Consider the following 19,071-nt stretch of genomic DNA (forward strand, 5'->3'; position numbering starts at 1 on the left):
ATAGTCCATACCGTTCGTTCGTAACGGGCTTCCAAAGTTAGCGGGAGGGGCCCGTTTTGCAAACAATAGCCATAAATCACAAACAAAACGTCGAGTCAACACTGAATTTCTGCCACAGGTTGCGGGTGGCTTACTCAACGAATCCCCAGAAGCATTTCCAATTCCACCCGTAGAGGGCGTCACAAACGCGCAAAACGTAACCGTTTCGTTCCAAAACGCGTTTTTCAGGCGGACCGACCCTCTCAAAAAGAAACACAGACTACTCTGCGGATGGTCTCACGGTCCAAACCGCTGCACACACACACACACACACACACACACACACACACACACACACATAGCCATTAAACGAAACGGGTATTTCTTACATTGATGCTCCTACATATTATCATGCAAGTACCAGTTAAAGTTACTTTCCATCCCTCATATACCGTGTGCACAGTGCACATCCCATAACCCACACACTGCACATCATTTCGGAGCTCATATCTTTGAACGGGTAAGGACTAGTCATAGTAACAGGGCAGAATGGGGCGGGATTTACAAAAGGGTTTATTGCAATCTGTTCCTGAGTTAACAAAATAATATCCTTACTTATGTTATGTAGTAGTATAAAGAAGTGAATAGGTTAAAGTTGGCGCGCAACACAAGCGAACCGTTTGCGCGCCCTGCCACACAGTAGGCCTACGTGGCCTACAAATTAATTTTGGCTTCACCGTCTCATGAAACCTTTATATGCAAACACACAACATTTGTTTTGTTTTGTTAATGTTATGTTGGTGCAAGGAAGGTTACTAACTTGCCTCTGTTGCTTTGACCACGATGGGATCACATCCATGCGATCAGAAAGTCATTATAATATCCACGATTCCACAGAGTTCGGGTCCCTTTTTCATTATCGTCTACTCTGGGTCCAGCTTGGTCTAGAACCCCAGTTCTGTTCTGATTATAACACTAGCGCATTAATGTAAGGCTATCAACTTGACGGAGCTGTGAAACGTGATGTGTGCTTCTCCGTAAGGCTGTGTGCGTGTCTAAAATAGCAGACATACAAGCTCACAGCGATGCGCGTTTCGACTTGTTGTGAGCTTGAAGCTCCTATATTTCCAATGCACGTAACATAGAGATGGGATTTATGGCTATTTGAAGTGAGCCGGATCTCTGGGATCCGTTCCTTTCAAAGAGCCGTTCAAAAGACTAGCGTGCTTTTCCCACCACTGTTCAGGAACGGCTCCCTACTGTGAACCGTTCATTTCAAAGAGCCGTTCAAAAGACTTGATTCGTTCGCGAAAGTCCCACCTCTAACAGCGCAGCATGAAGCAGCTCCGCTGTCGTCAGACTCACAGAAGACAGAACATGATACAAATTTAAAATTATGATAGGTTTTAATGGTTGTAGCTTTACTACTAGACAAATAATTATGTGAATAATAAGATTAAATGATAAAATAGCCTAAGAGGCATTTTCCCAGCCGGCCACGGTGGCCGGTGGACTTTATAATTACCGGCCAATGAAACATTTAACCGGCCAATGGCCGGTAAATACCGGCTAACGGAATCTCTGGCGAGGGTGTTTTTACGCACTCTTACACGTGTAAATGTAAAGCTGTGCATTGAAGAATAACAGAAGGATAAGATGTTTTTTTAGATATTTAAATATAAAAATGAAAAAAAATATCTGTATATTATGATTAGTAGTTGTGCCCTCATGATTTGTATGCAGACAGATCTCATAGTGCTCTAATACTTACGAATTTGCTGTGTGGCAAGTGGCTGCGGCAGTGCGTTTTTTCCCCCGATCGAACCCAGTTCGATTTGTGCGTCTTGTCGCATACAGTAAAAACTAATCTGACTCCTTTTCGGATCTGCAGCGCGGATTCCGCACAGCCTTGCACACCAAATCCAATGTGGATTTGGTTTGCCTGTCTTAGAACACGTTTAACCAAGAGAATTAGCACCGTTCATGGCCTTTGATTGGTCCGTGAAATGTTGACATGATGTCAGACCAATCAAACGCTGATTTGTCCATGGTGTCATAGACACAGAGGCTTCCTATCTCTCTATTGGCCATCTTTTCCCTCCCTTGTTGAACTTAATGTGCGTCCAGTACGTTCTTGCGTTATTAATGTTTAAATAACTAGGAGAAATGAAATGAAACAGTGTGAGATCTGCGACACAAGCTGCTTCCACTGGTCTCTGTTGCCTATTGCCACACCAAGTTCATTCAAAGTCAGTCCCTACTCAGAGCATCTGGGAATGTGAGTGTGCAGGGTAGTCTCCACAGAAGAATACCCGAGATGACCTGGTCCTTTGCTCTGTGACAGCGTCCTGCAAAGCGGAGTCTTCTTTGTGCCACCACAACTGAGATGGGAGGGATGATGCCTCCATAAATCTGAGCTTTAGTAGGATGGTTCCTCCATGAAAGGTTCTGGACATGCATGAGGAGTATTGTGTATGTTCCGTCAAGACCATCCCGGAACTCCTGTCATTGTCCATGTTTCAGCACCATACAGCAGGATACTTTCCACACGGGCTTTGAACAGGTTGATCTTGGTAGCTCTTGAGATATCTGACTGCAATATGAGATGTAGCTTATTGCAAGCCCTCCAGGCCTGCCCTTTCGTTGTCAGGAAGTCCTTTTTTCTACTGTCCTATGTCCTGTTCTCCTGTTCTGAAAAGAGAAAGAGACAGTGATGTTTGTTTGCTCTTGATTAGGTCCTTGTCCCTTGTCCCTATTATCCTCTCTTGGCTTGGCTATCTCTCTAATGGACATCTCTTCATCTGTCCTCTCTGTCTGTCCTCTGTCTGTTCTTCCCTCCTAATGTACCTCCAGTACGTTCTTGCGTTATTAACATTTAAATAACCAGGAGATATAACTCTGAATTATCGAACGGACACTCGTTTATATTGTGAATGATGTCACAGTTCTGTCACAATATCTGACCTTTTGTTGTGATTGGCTCTCCTATTTATTTTTGAGCGGTGCTAACCGCTCCTATAGACCGTTTTTTTACCAAAACTATGATGTCACAAATGATGATGACATGAGTTCGCTAGACCAATGAAACACTTCGATTCTGTTGATCTGTCCATGATGTCATAGTCACAGAGGCACCCGATTGGTTCACCCTGATTTAGAACGCGTTTAGGCCGCGTAAAATACGTCATAAAAAATTATTGAGCGGTGCTAACCTTGAATTTCAAAATTGTATTAGATGAATATCACTTATAAGCGATAAAATAACCACACTTTTAGACAGACTGTGGAAAATCTTACAGGTTATAAATGATAGGCAGCTAATACAAGTTTAAAATGCAAATGAACAGACTTTGAAAAACTAAAATATTCATCTTCTGGCCTCTTCTCGCCTCTCTGGAGGCCTCTCTGGAGGTAAATAAGGTCACTTATCATTATACTATGACACTCTTACAAGTTACAATCCGTAGGTTGGTCAACTAACTGATGAGAAATGACGATAAAGACTTATATAGTCTGAGCAGACCTCTAGACTGACATCATACACAACAAAAAGAATATTGCCATGCATGCCTATCAACACTGATGCGCAGGAATTAGTTTGCACCGCTCACTTCGCACGGGTGCTATTTTTTTAATTTTTTTATTATACATCATTAATATAAACCAATTATAATCAAACTTGATCTTCTTTTCAGGTTTGAAGATCTAAGCCCACAAGATATCAAACTCCCTAAATATGAAGAGATCTAGAAGTATGTCGTGTTTGCACCGCTCACTTCGCACCTTCTATGCATGAGTAGTCCAAGCCGCTTCTTTTCACCTGACAGGGAAGAGTTTCCCCGGCTGGGACGTAGCACGTGTAAGGAACACGTTATTCCAACCAGTTCCTTTCCCCTCCATCAGGCGCCCTGGCTGGCCAGGGGGAGGCAGTATAGAGACCAGGATTACTGCATGTCTTTTGTGAGGGTACCTACCCTAGGAGACACGGGGAGAACATGCAAACTCCACACATAAAGGCCCTTTTGCTAACCCCACCTAGGGTGTGGGCACTGATGACACGGAGGAGAGAACACGGCCCCAGGGCCCACAGCGTCTCCAGCGGGAATCGAACCCAGGATCTTCTAGCTGTGAGGCGACAGTGCTACCGACTGTGCCACCATGGCCCCTCGTATTGATACTTTTACTTAAGTAAAAAGAACGGAGTACTTTTTCCACCGTTGATAATAATCCATTGGCCAACGTCACAGTGCTGTATGATTCGGGTATGCATGAATTGGCCTGTCTGGCCTAGTTTCTCTGCAGGGGTCAAGACCCGCAGCATAAGTGGAGGCCGGTCTACAGTAACTAGAGGAACCTTCATTGGATCCCAACTGGCTCAGTGTATGTATAGGCGGAGTGTTCCAGCACATGCTAGTGCATTACACTATAGTGGTTTCCACTAGTGCCTTGTTCCCCAGGGCTTTGGCCATAATGGAAGCCTATGCCAGCAGCACAGTGTCTCAAGGGAACGGAGCTCTACCGATGTATACGCTGCAGGACTATACCAAGCTGAAGCCTGAATGGTGTGGTTTCCCCTGCAGGGCAACCAGACTGTAGTACTTGTCCGACTTTAGTCCATCTTCCATCTTCCATCATTTTTGCCGGGTTATTCCTCCCATAGTTTTGGTGGCACACACTTGGGCCATACTGTATGTCGACCGGTCAAACCGGCCGGTTTCATCGGGACACGCATGTGTTATATGGGGCAGCAGTGGCTCAGGGGTAGATAAACTGTCATTAGAACACGGAGGGTTCCCAGTTCGATCCCAGGGTCCCCCAGAGTTTGTGTCGAAGAGTCCTTGAGCAAGACTCTGAACCCCTAGTTGCTCCCAGTGAGCAGGTTGGTGCCTTGCATGGTTTCCTCAGCCATCAGTGTATGAATGTGTGTGTGTGTGTGTGTGTGTGTGTGTGTGTGTGTGTGTGTGTGTGTGTGTGTGTGTGTGTTGTGTGTGTGTGTGTGTGTGTGTGTGTGTGTGTGTGTGTGTGTGTGTGTGTGTGTGTGTGTGTGTGTGTGCGAGCGAATGGGTGAATGTAATGCAGAATCTCTGTAAAGTGCCATTACCATTTACAATTTATGTAGTAGTTTAATTTATATAAATGTATTTGTGAATTAATTTTCTCCATTGACTTTAATTAAAAACTTAACTTTTCCCAAATATGGAGATGGCTGACATCATACAGTAGATGTCTGACATCACAGACCACATGAGAATGACACAGTATATCCATATATGGGCTTTCCAAGATATGGGCTTAATATTGATGACATCAGGGATCTCCATATATGGGCATAAAAGGAACGAGGACTGACACAGAGATCTCCGTATATGGCCATTAATTTGTTAGTGAATTAATTTCCCCCATTGACTTAAATGGGGAAAATTCAAATAGTAAGACGGAATTCATTTACGAAATTCGCGTCACGGCAACCACACTTGCAATTTCCAACTGCATCTTTCTAGTTTCTACCAGGGCATTAACGAAAAAGTCGACAAGTCGACTGAGTCAACATCAATAAAGGGGTCGACTCCCACCAAAGTCGAAAGTCAAAGTTGGAAAAAAAAGTCCTTTGTATTTTTTTCTATCATTATTTTTGCTCCATGTTTGCTTCTGTACAGCATTCAAACAGTAGGATTGCTTATTGTCAATGATCCAATATTACAGTGCTACATTACATTTGGTATAACATGGTTCTATTGTGAAAATAGCAGATCTACATGCTCACAACGATGCGAGGCGTTGTGATCGGCTATTTTCACAATTTCTGCCTATATATTTTTTGGACAATGTTTAATTTGTCATTTTAGAGGTATTAAAAAGTCTATAAATTGTCACTATAGAAATGTGAAGATACCCTCTATACACTTAAACTTTATGTTGGTTTGTTTACAGTTGAGTGAGAAAACAATGTTTCACATTAAGTTAATCATCTGGGGACCCCCCAGAATAATTGGGGGGTCGTGTGTGATGTGACTGAGTCGAGTTGCAAAAATCACAAGTCGTTAATGCCCTAAGCAGCACCACTCTAACCATTGCGTGACAAAGTATACATTAAGCTACAACATTTTTTCTTCCCCCACTTTAACAGCGAGTGACACTGTCACTCCATGGATTATACATCAGGAAGTGTCACTGACCCTGTTATATAGGCAATTATTCAACCATGCCTACACTTTCACTTTTGCAAAGCAGCAGTAGCTGCAAGTGAACTAAGTCCTCTGTGGTTCTTGGATATTAAACACCTGCTAAAATATATATATCCTCGTCTTGCTGCTAGATCAAGTCTACAGCACGATGTTTACATTAGCAGTGCCTGTTGCCTTTTAACGTTTGCATTTATTAAAGTAGCCTGCCTTGTCTTTGGAGTACAGTGGCAAAAAGGTAGATAGCGAATTATCGATCTACCAGTAGATCACAAAGGCTGTGCAGTAAGATAAGAAAACTTTATTGTCCATCAAATTTTGCATAAAATGGAAATTTGTCTTTGGCACACAGGCAGTCAGTCAGTATACAACAATAAAACATACATAAAATACACAATGCATTAAAATATAAAATGCATCCCATGACATAGCAACAAGTGATCAAGGGGTGTGAGGGTTGGAGCTATTAAAACATTTCCTTATTTAAAATCTCCACTGCAGTTGGCACAAATGATGTCTTATAACCCTTCTTCTTTGCTGTGTTCATGTCAAGATGCGGGTTTTGAAATATAATGTCCATGTATTTGCTAGAGAATCACAGTGTTTACTTATATATATCCATAATAATGTATATCCTTAAAACATGCACTATTGATACGTTTCACACAGATTTAATTTATTTGCTAAATATTTACTATATTGATTTTAAATCATTGAATCGAATCGTATCTTATCGGCATGAATGAACCAGTATCGTATCGTCAACCAACCATGTATCGTGATGCGTATTGTATCATTGTTAAAATGTATTGTTACACCCTTACTGTGCAGGTAGACCACATGCCCCTAACATTGTTTGACATCAAGGCTCCCTTCACGGCTTCTATAGCAGGCAAGAGGCACAATGCAATGCTTTGTTTTCAAGTGTTGCGCACTTGCACTCAAACGTCAGTAGCATTCTCAAACGTCAGTAGCATTGCAAAGTCATAGAACAGGCAAAGAACCCGAAAAACCTACTGTACCACTTCCACACAGAATGGGAATCCATTGTTCATACCGAAAGGGAAATGCAGTCTGCCGTTTATGATTTTTGAAGAAGTTATAATATGAAAGAAATGCCCCGGATCATCTACTACAGGGGTAGGCAACCTTAGGCACGGGTGCGAACATTGGCACAGGGGAGGGTGATCACTGGCACACTGGCAGAAGTGTGAGAGAGGATTTTTTATTTTAAAATCAAATATTGTTTTAAACGTGGTCAATTAAATTAAGTCACCTAATTTGAAGCAAATTATATCCTGCACACAATTCTACATTCATTAAAACTCTGAACTTTGACATGGGGAGGGAGTCGGGCAGAAAGGTGGATTATTGCTATTATTGCTATTGTCTACTGATCATCTCAGCCACACCAACTCAAGACGGCCAAAGACTGATTTTGTTCGGCGGTTCCCGACATTCGGTCATGTTGGAAGTCACCATTATTACAGAAATATATACTGCATGCTATGCTGAACGTAATCCACTTAGTGTCATCTTTTCAAAATGCATATTTACCGTACAGTTTGTGTTTGTATGCTTATTTCGCAATACCTATTGCGCAATCCTCTGTAGAGTGAATTTGTCATTCTCATCACAAAAGTATCGGGTTTCAAGAGGGAAGGGGGGGGGGTTAGAGAGAGAGAGAGAGAGAGAGAGGAGAGAGAGAGAAGAGAGAGAGAGAAGTAAGATACAATACGGTACAGTAAGGTACAGTAGAGTACAGCAAAGTACAGTACAATACGGTACAGCAAGGTACAGTAGAGTACAGCAAAGTACAGTACAATACGGTACAGCAAGGTACAGTAGAGTACAGCAAAGTACAGTACAATACGGTACAGTCAGGTACAGTAGAGTAAAGCAAAGTACAGTAAGGTAAAGTAGAGTACAGTACAATACGGTACTGTCAGGTACAGTAGAGTACAGCAAAGTACAGTACAATACGGTACAGTCAGGTACAGTAGAGTACAGCAAAGTACAGTAAGGTAAAGTAGAGTACAGTAGAGTACAGCAAAGTACAGTAAGGTAAAGTAGAGTACAGTAGAGTACATTAAAGTACAGTACAGTAAGGTAAAGTAGAGTACAGTAGAGTACATTAAAGTACAGTACAGTAAGGTAAAGTAGAGTACAGTAGAGTACATTAAAGTACAGTACAGTAAGGTATAGTAAGGTACAGTAGAGTAAGGTAAAGTAGAGTACAGTAGAGTACATTAAAGTACAGTACAGTAAGGTAAAGTAGAGTACAGTAGAGTACATTAAAGTACAGTACAGTAAGGTATAGTAAGGTACAGTAGAGTACATTAAAGTACAGTATAGTAAGGTACAGTAGAGTACTTTAAAGTACAGTACAGTAAGGTACAGTAGAGTACAGTAAAGTACAGTACAGTAAGGTACAGTAGAGTACAGTAAAGTACAGTACAGTAAGTGGATGGATGGATGGATGGATGGATGGATGGATGGATGGATGTGGATGGATGGATGGATGGATGCATGGATGTGGATGGATGGATGCATGGATGTGGATGGATGGATGTGGATGGATGGATGGATGGGTGGATGGATGGATGGATGTGAATGGATGGATGTGGATGGATGGATGGATGGATGGATGGATGTGGATGGATGGATGGATGGATGGATGGATGTGGATGGATGGATGGATGTGGATGGACGGATGGATGGATGTGGATGGGTGGATGGATGTGGATGGACGGATGGATGGATGTGGATGGGTGGATGGATGTGGATGGATGGATGTGGATGGATGGATGGATGTGGATGGATGGATGGATGTGGATGGATGGATGGATGTGGATGGATGGATGGATGGATGGATGTGGATGGATGGATGGATGGATGTGGATGGATGGATGGATGCATGGATGGATGCATGGATGGATGGATGGATGGATGGATGGATGGATGTGGATGGATGGATGGATGGATGTGGATGGATGCATGTATGTGGATGGATGGATGCATGGATGGATGGATGGATGTGGATGGATGGATGGATGGATGGATGGATGTGGATGGATGGATGTGGATGGATGGATGTGGATGGATGGATGGATGGATGGATGGATGTGGATGGATGGATGGATGGATGGATGGATGGATGGATGTGGATGGATGGATGGATGGATGGATGGATGGATGTGTGTGTGGATGGATGGCTGGATGGATGGATGTGGATGGATGGATGTGGGTGGATCACTGCTGCAACGTAGCTGTGAGCGCCTGCAAAGCAGGCACGATCTCTAGATCCTCTAGTTATAACAATGTCCTGACAATCAAAATACTGTTATGTACTTTGAAGGGATGTCATTAAAATTTATGTTGACATATGGCACACTGACTATTTATTCTAGAAAATAAAAACATGGCACTTCAATTCAAGAATGTTGCTGACCCCTGATGTACTATTGTACAAGATTGGCTTCAGAACTCTTCGTCCTTACCTTCAACAGCGATGCAAATTAACCTCGCAGCATCATTTAGCTTGTATAGGCACCTGCAGGTGCAACAGTGCATATGTGCGTGTGTGCAATCCTCATTTTTTAGGGCCGTTCTATTATAAATAAGAAATGACAAAAGTCATTATATCACGACGCACTTGTCGTTTCCTTCAGAAAGTGACGCAAATTACCAGTAAGGCTAGGGCTCCAAAAAGTTAACCGGGGCGAATTTGAGCGTCCGCCGTTGACGTTGACGTTGACGTTGACGTCGACAGTGGAGCACCCTTCATTAATTAAAACGGGGGCGTTCCCAGCGTTGACGTTGACATAATGCTCGACGCGCCCGGTGGAACCGGGGGGGTAAGACGCCCTAAGGGGGCGAGAAGCGACCTCGCCCTAAAGCGCTGAAACCTCAGAGCTTCTAAATACGGCACAGTTAAGAAGCAGGAGTTAAACTATGAATCTGCTGGTCGAGTCATCATTGTGATGTCAGAACAGGTCAGCTATATCCATATCTGGAGTCTGTGAGGTCAGATGTAGAGGTATTGCCCAGCTCCTTACATGGAGATGTCCTGGCCATATAGAGGGAGCGTGACATGAGGCGTGATGCACAGACGGACGGACGGACAGACATGATCTGCAGGTTTTTCATACTAAATGCGACCTACGGTTGCAATTTCCACAGGAGAAAGTGACGTGAATTAACAAATATGGCTATGGGGCCAGCCCATTTATTTACCAATTATTTCCGGGGTAACCGGAAGGTCACCTGACACCTTGATGACGTCACCGGGATTTCTTTTAAAAAAAGCAGTGTTTACATTTTTTAGAGGGAAAAAGGAAAAAGCCACATAGTGTTAGTCTATGCCATGACCCCCAAAATAATCATATTTTAACTGGGGACCCCCCCCACCCCACCCCTTACGAGCACTACGAGTTGAGGTATTACATTTTGTATGTCACGGACTCACGGTTCTATTGTGAGAATAGCAGATCTACAATTTCTGCCTCTAATATTTGGCCAATGTTTAATTTGTCATTTTAGAGGTATTAAAATGTCCTTCAATTGTCACTTTAGAAATGTGCAGATACCCTCTAGTCTAGACACGTAAACTTTGTGTTGATTTGTTTACTGTTGAGTGAGAAAACAATGTTACACATTAACTTAATCATCTGGGGACCCCCCAAAATAATTTAGGGACCCCCAGACCCACAGGTTGAGAAGCACTGGTCTATATGACGAGTGGTAGTGGAAAGTGACACTGGATGGCACTGTTCGCTAGCTTATGGATCACCAAGTTAGCGCGCAACCTCCTTTTCTTATTTACTAGGTTGCGGTTCTCTCTCCTGATTGAAATGTATTTTCTGTTTACTAAACTGCTGGAGAGACGGTAGACCCATGCTGAACAAATACAAGAAGATTTATGGGGTTAGGGTAACGGTTCCCTAGCCATGTGGCCCATAGTTCAGGAGCCTCTCTCTTGTTTCTGTAGCGTGAGTCAGCTTGATGTACAAGTACTGGACACCCCTGGACATAATGTCACATGAGGTACCAGTACAAGTATACCTCCTGGACACTAGTATGTCACAGGGACTTATCCCCAATCCAACTGTTGATGCATAGTGCCAAGCAGGGAGGCTAGTATGTTTATAGTCTTTCGGTTGGGGATTGAAGTGAACCCTCGACCTCCCAGTCTCAGGGTAGACACTCTAACCACAAGGCCACTGCACTGAGCTGGTACTGAACTACCGAACTTCAAGCAAGTAACTCGCCTTTATTTTCCAAGACTGGGCCCATGCCAGCACAGCAGTACTAGCCAAAAGCATGTTAACAACAGAAGGTCACATGGGAAACTTCGCTGACCACTGTCTTATTTGTCACTCTTCTCTTTCTCAGGCCATATATATGTTCTGTGCCCTCGCCCTGGTCTGTGACGACTACTTTGTTCCATCCCTGGAGAAGATATGTGAGGTTTGTGCCATTTAACCATTTAATGTTGTGACATGTGACGCCAAGTGACACCGTGAGACCATTTAGGGAACTGTTTCTCACTGGTGGTCCATGGCAAGAATGAACGGGAAAAAGCCATGTGTTGCACACCAAGAATAGCTGATCTACTGCTTGTAGGCTATTTTTGGCATGCTGACACCGGTGCTAACTAAATTTACCAATAATTGTTGAATAGAATACTAATTTAAAGATTTAGCAAAAGGACTGCGATATGCCTTATATACCGAATATATTGTATATATCATACATGGGCAACTGGGGGCCAACGTGGGGGTCACATGCGGCCCCCACCTTCACTTAATGCGGCCCGCAGGTTAATACCAGAATACTGATATATTATGGATTTCAGCTGTTCCAATTACAAACATGTAAACATGACCGGCTTTAATTACATCAATCTATATTAGTAGCTTAATGACAAATATTTTAAAAGAAAATGGTCTGTTTTATGCCGAATGTATTTGTATTTAAGTTCATAAAGTTAACATAAGTAAGGAAATACAAAAAACATATTTTTCAGGATTCCAAAAAAATAAATGGCAAAACATTTATTCAGGATTCCAATTAAAAAACAGCAAAAATAAATGTTTTTTTATGTGTGACATAGAATGACAGAGTAGGGCATTCATTTACAAATGAGTTAAAATACGAGATAACTGCCCGATTTAGTTCCAGGGACCCCCCAGAAGCAAAGTTGAGTTACAAATGTTTGCTTAAAAAAATACATATATTCAAAGATTTGCACACATTTTCACGACTTTTCAAAAATAGCAGATCTACGCCTCACACAGCGCAGCACTCGATGCCGCGCTGTGAGCTTGTATATCTGCTATTTTTCAATAGCTAAAGTATAAAATAATTCCAGGCCCCTCCACCTTGGGCCCTGGTAACTCAGTCCCACTTGTGACATCCCTGGTTGTTCACAACATGCCAGTGGTCCAGAGCTATTTATCTCGGCATTGAGATTCCTAGTTCCTGTTTAGTCCCAGTAGAGTGTTCCCAGAGATATAGTGTGTGGATACAAGCATGATATATTAATAATAACTGTTGTGTGGATACGACCGTGGCATATTAATAATAACTAGTGTTAGTTTTGGCTTTATTCCCCAATGACGAGGGGGTCAGAGGTCAAACTATGACTCATTGCTCTTCTATTGTTCTTTTGCTAAGACCAAATAAGTGGATTGTATTGTTCTGCTGAGTGTAATGGATACCTCCTATTAATAAAACATTATGTCTGTCTGTCTGTGTGCGCGTGCGTGCGCGTGCGTGCGCGTGCGTGCGTGTGCGCATGCACGCGCGTGTGTGTGTGTGTGTGTGTCTTTCTGTCCGACAGCGTCTCCAGCTCAGTGAAGACGTAGCAGGAGCAACATTCATGGCTGCTGGCAGTTCTGCTCCTGAACTCTTCACGTCTGTGATAGGTAACACCCCTGTCTGTCTGTCTGTCTATCTGTCTGTCTGTCTGTCTGTCTGTCTGTCTGTCTGTCTGTCTGTCTGTCTGTCTGTCTGTCTGTCTGTCTGTCTGTCTGTCTGTCTGTGGGCGGATTCACACTGCAATCCGATTGTTTAGAACTCTTTCTGAAAACAGTTGCCTGGTCCCCGTTGACCAGCATTCACATTGGCCAAAATTCTCCTGTGCCTGGGCTCCCTGGAGTACACTTCATTCAACTGTAATGGTATTCATGTGCCTCCCGGGGGCGCTGTTGACTATGGGGCTTTGGGAGATATAAAATGTCATGTCACAGAAGAAGAGTATCTTTTCATAATTTAGAGCGAATATAAAGTTTTACTGTGTTCCTGACGTTATCTTGAGTTGTAACAATAACAGAACAACAATACACAACCAAAGCAGTGTGTGCTGACTGTCTTTGAAACATCACAACGTAACGCCGTCTGTAATCATCGCACCACAGTAACGTCACTGGCACATCCTTGGTATCTTAATAGTGACATCGCGGATCAACGCTTGTTATTTTCATCCCAGCAGAAGCGACACCACTTCCTTGTTCATGGAACGGTAGCTTCACATTGCAGCGCACCGTTCTTGAGGACACATCAAGCGGACTCGAGACTACCTCCGGAGGTGGTCTCCAGGCTGCCGTTTCTGAGGACAACCGCAGGCTTCACACTGTCAAAACATCTGCCAAGCAGTCTCGAGAACGCACCGGAGACCGCAGTGTGAATCCGCCCGTGTCTCTCTCTCTCATTCCTCTGTTCAACCCATACTACATGTCACAATGGCAGCTGCACAAAAAAAAAGGCGTCAAATCTGTTGTTTCATGTCATCTGGCACACATTGCGTATGCTCGGCGACGTGAAACGATACTTTTGATACAGTATGTGTGTTTCACGATGTCAGCTTTCTTTTTTTATGCATACTGCTCTATGAAACATGTTTTGTTGTAGGGTGTTGTAGGTTTTTTTTATTTCATTTTAAAAGAATTTGCCACACTACAGTTCACATCACACTGAACATTCTTTAAGGTTTCCCTCAAAGTTTGACGAAAATCCGGTGAAAATAGCCAATCTAAATCTACAAGCTTTGCAACATGTCGCGATGCGACAGGGAGTGAGCTTGGAGGTCTACTATTTTCCGTTGTAGAAGGAAGCGCCAACGGACCTACTATAGAGTCCTGGGGGACACGGGTCAACTAAGGTTTAAGTTGTTTTCAAACCATTAATAAGTCCTTCGCAGACAGAGAGATGTATTTGCGACTGTAACAGCCATGGGATTTGAACCATGGTCTACCACTCACACAAGAGGGAATCCCACACTGGCCAGGGGCATGGGTGTCGCACCAAATTCTGGGCCCTGGGTACAAGGGTTCACTGCGGGCCCGGGCCGGCCCATGAATGTTCTTCATAGGGGAAGGGGGTTTAACCCATTTAGACTGGAAACGCATTATTACGCGTTATTTTGTGCTTTAACTATTGAAAAATAGCAGATATACAAGCTCATAGCGAGGCAAGCTTGTAGATGTGCATGCTATTTTTGAAGTTTTTGAAAAAAGAATATATATATGATTCTATGTCAGTGGTGCTCAAACTTTTTCATGTGAAGGATCCCCAAAATGATATGTATTTGGCCACGGACCCCCATCTCAAAATATTTAGTTCCAAGGACCCCCCAGAAGCAAAATTTGAGTTACAGATTTTCGCTTAAAAGAAATACATACTGTATATTCAAAGATTTGCACACAAAAATAGCAGATCTACAAGCTCGCAGCGCGGCACTCGGTGCCGCGCTGTGAGCTTGTATATCTGCTATTTTTCAATAGTTAAAGCATAATATAATTAAGGCCCCTCCACCTTGGGCCCTAGTGACTCAGTCCCACTTTCCTCCCCCCTTGTGACGCCCCTGGCTAGGGGATGTATTGGACTTATGAGCTACAGTTGTTACGACAGTTTGCTAATGCTGTAAATGCCAAGTAACTGAGCTGTCAGAAGAAGTCATTTCTCCCCACTCAAACTTTATACATAGTTATGTATGGCCCGGAGTCCGCCCAACGGAGAAAATATCCACAATAGCCGTTTTACAATTGACCCTTTATCAGCCTTCTGATTGGTCCCTGACTGGCCAACCAGAAAAATCTTTCTCTTTTGCTACCGGGGCGGAGTTATGCACTGGGACAAAGTCCACATTCTTCCATTAATATTAATGGCGAGAGTGTAGTTTTAAATTGATATTTATTTATATTTTTATTTCATTTTCTGCTTTGTCATGATAAATAGAAACATTTTGGAACAAAATGGAGTGAATACAGAGTGAATATTTATTATTACTAGTCTTGCATAGACATCTCCTGCTAGACACTGCATTGTGCGGTGATGCGCGGTACGGCCACGATGTGGTACGGCGCGGCGCGGTCATAGCGATTTCAATACGTTTAATGAATAAGCTTCAACAAACTAGTATATAGATATTACTAGATATTCGATTGGGTACATATATTTTAAATGGGCAGAATTACAATTAAAATACATTTTTGACTTGACAAAGAGTGAATTAAATATATTTTTATACATTGTCGCGTGGAAACCTTTTCTGTCCAAAACGCTACTTTTTTAGGAAATAGATCTATTCCAATCAATCCAATGTAGTTATTATTTGGTAATTAGTGAATAAAAGTGAACGGTCTCCCTCAGTGTGGCAAGACGTGAGTTTATTTCTATTCATTTATTTTATATATTTTATAAGCAAGAAACGTTTCGGCTATCCAGCCTTTCGTCAGTGTGTCTCATTGACGATGCCTGGATAGCCAAAACGTTTGTTCATTCTTCTAAAAGACATGGAGAAATAAAAAGACACTCACTCCTGCCACTCTGAGAGGGACCCTTCACTTGTTTAAATGTCTTTGTTTTAAGAGGACAGCGCACCGGAGGAGTCGGAGTGCGGTGGTTACAAAAACTTGATCTATCGTTGTTATTTAGTCACCAGCTCTTGATAATACTTTTCATCCTACTAATAAACCAGTGGTTCTCCACCCTGATGAGCACTAAGAGTTAAGGCATTACATTTTGTATAACACGGTTCTATTGTGAAAATAGCAGATCTACATGTTCACAACGCCTCGCCAAGTTGTGAACATGTAGATCGGCTATTTTCACAATTTCTGCCTCTAATATTTGACAATTTGGCCAATGTTTAATTTGCCATGCAGGTATTAAAAAGTTCTTAAATTGTCACTTTAGAAAAATGCAGTCAACCTCTATACACTTAAACTTGATGTTGGTTTGTTTACTGTTGAGAGAGAAAACAATGTTTCACATCAAGTTAATCGTCTGGGGACCCTCCAAAATAATTTGGGGACCACCATGGGGGCCCCGACCCCCTGTACTGCGCATGTGTCACCGCATGCTGAAACAGTGCCCAAATTTGGAGATGACTGACATAACTGATACGTCACATTCAATCCCTCAAATACTGTGCACCCAAACTCAACCAAAACTGCACATAATTCAGAGCACATATGTTTATTGGTACAAAATGTATAAAACCCCACAATTTGACAATTCTGAAACATGTGATTATATTTACTTTGGTAATGGTTCTGTAAAGTATATTTTGATGCCAATACTTTCGTACTTTTACTCATGAAGTAAATTAGAATTTGAATACAAGCCTTTTAACTTGTAACAGAGTATGTTTTTAATATTGTGAATAGAATAGAAACTCAATTAATCAAAAACCTTAGAATGATTTAGAAGACATTTATAGAATCGGGTAAAAATATTCAAAGAAATTTCAGGATTTTTCAAAAATAGCAGATCTACAAGCTCGCAGTACAGCACTCGGTGCCGCGCTGTGATCTGCAATTTTTTTGACATTGTACAAGATCTTTTCAGGAGTACAATAGGAAGTTAATTCTTTCAACCAATGTCTTTGAGAGGGAGGATTTTCAGCTTTCCAGTTTTGGAGAATATACTTTTTCCTAGCTGTACCTGCCAGCAAAATAAAGTACTTTTTATGTTGACTTAGCGAGAGTCCCTGTACGTCTCCCAAAATCCAAATCCTAGGGTCGGGTACCAAATCAGACTCCACTATTTCTGTTGGAGCTGGGCGTATAATTGTAATAATCGTAACTATATATTTCCAGAACTCCTGCAAACATGGGCAGTTCCACAACATATGAAGTAAATCACCATCAGAAATTTTACATCTCTAGCAATTGGGGGAATCATTATTGTACATTTTATGTAATCTATGTGGAGTATAGTAGGTTCGATTAAAAATATTAAACTGCATTTGTCTGTGTTTAGTGGAGATTTAGGTGCCCTCCACACTAGGCGCGGTTGCCGTCGGGGCTGCCGCTAGGATCAGCAGTGGCCACACCGCGGTGAGACACAAACACACCCGCTCAGTGAGTAAACGCTGCGCGGTATTTCACAAAGATGAACACAATCCATCTCTCACCGCCCGCGTACGCATGCACAAACGAGCACGCTCGCGGTGGATTTCACGGGACCGCGCCCCCTCGCCTCGCCGCCCCAAAACTTCGCTGCGCGGCCGAAAAAGCCGCCCGCCTCTCATTGAAAATTAATTGCTAGGAGGCGGTGACCGCGCCTAGTGTGGAGGGCACCTAAGACAGTCTGAGAACCCTCAAGCATGTTATGCCAGTTAATATCATCATAGGTGCACCACCCCAAATCAGATTAAGTGGTTCAAGTCTTAATGCGACACACACACGTTCCAGGTCTTAATGGGTTTTAATCTACAAAAAGCACTTCTTCTTCGTTGTCCCTGCAGGTGTGTTCATCACTAAAGGGGACGTCGGGGTGGGGACCATCGTCGGCTCGGCTGTCTTCAACATCCTCTGCATCATTGGAGTGTGCGGTCTCTTCGCTGGCCAGGTAGGACGTTGTCACGATTAGGGATGATATTTAATGATAATATGTGTTACTTTTGTCAAGTTGTCAATCATCTTCATAGATGGTGGTCAGCCACAAACTCTGTCATAACAACTGGCCAATAAAAAAAATACCAGTTCTGCTCAGAATCTTTCCACGAATTATTAGAAAACACTCAATTGTGGGCTCGATAAAAGGCTCAATAAGCAGGATCGATAAGGTTCTCATTATCAATAAAAATGAACGAGCGCCATCCTTAATCACGATGGTGGGCGTGAGAACTAACCACAACAACACATCGGTCCCCCCGGCTGACCCGGTGGCATTTTAGCACCGAGCACAAATGAAAATGTCACCTATTAATATTTATACCACCTTAAGTTCACGGTGGCGGTGGTACAGTAGAACTTGCACGTGTAATCATGCATATGCAGATACCATTAAACAGAAACATGCACAAGGTGTACTTCCTTCTGCTTCTTGCACGGACACAAAATGCCACTCGGAACCTGATTTAAAGGTAGGGTATATAAGGGATAACGTCTGTCTCAGCGGTCATTATCGAGTGATAAGATCCCGACAGGCTGATATGGCACCGACGTCCCCCGAGCACACCGTGGTCGCCTTGGAAAACAAGGAAGTGTAGAATCCATGTTCTGTTACTGCGTTGTCTATCTCTTGCTTCAAATATTTTTAAAAACATTCTTGAGAGCAACGTGTAGTTGTAAATGACACTTGTGTTTGTTTACATGGCTGTCATGTTGGACACGGCACAAAATTTACACAGTGCAGCCTGCAGTGCAGCAGGTGCTCTGAGCCGTTGATTAGCCAGCGGTCCGTTACAGAGCGGAGCGGTCAACGCCGTTCATTATACAGATATAATTCCAATCAGAATCAAGGATTCAACCAAGCCGTGTAATAATGCTAGCGTAGCCGCCTAGCATAGTCTTGGCAGAGGGAGCCCGGCAGCTCTTTCGCGGACGGGAAAGACTGATTCCTTTGTTTAATCTGCGTCCTGTATTGGATGAAATGGGTATCCCGACCAGAACATGTG

General features: G+C 42.8%; 1 protein-coding gene across 1 annotated transcript in view; it reads left to right on the forward strand.

Annotated features, from left to right (window-relative positions):
* Window positions 1-19,071, forward strand: part of LOC308281976 (sodium/potassium/calcium exchanger 3-like) — a gene marked incomplete at both ends in the record, with an annotated part of 137,093 nt that overhangs the window by 82,988 nt on the left and 35,034 nt on the right. Inside the window, 3 exons of the mRNA XM_080722325.1 lie at window positions 11,556-11,630; window positions 13,006-13,090; window positions 17,917-18,020. Coding sequence (XP_080578451.1) covers window positions 11,556-11,630; window positions 13,006-13,090; window positions 17,917-18,020 — 264 coding nt within the window. The remainder of the gene's footprint in view (window positions 1-11,555; window positions 11,631-13,005; window positions 13,091-17,916; window positions 18,021-19,071) is intronic.

Source organism: Nannobrachium achirus (assembly GCF_963921795.1).
Source record: "Nannobrachium achirus genome assembly, chromosome: 3".
Lineage (NCBI taxonomy): Eukaryota > Metazoa > Chordata > Actinopteri > Myctophiformes > Myctophidae > Nannobrachium > Nannobrachium achirus.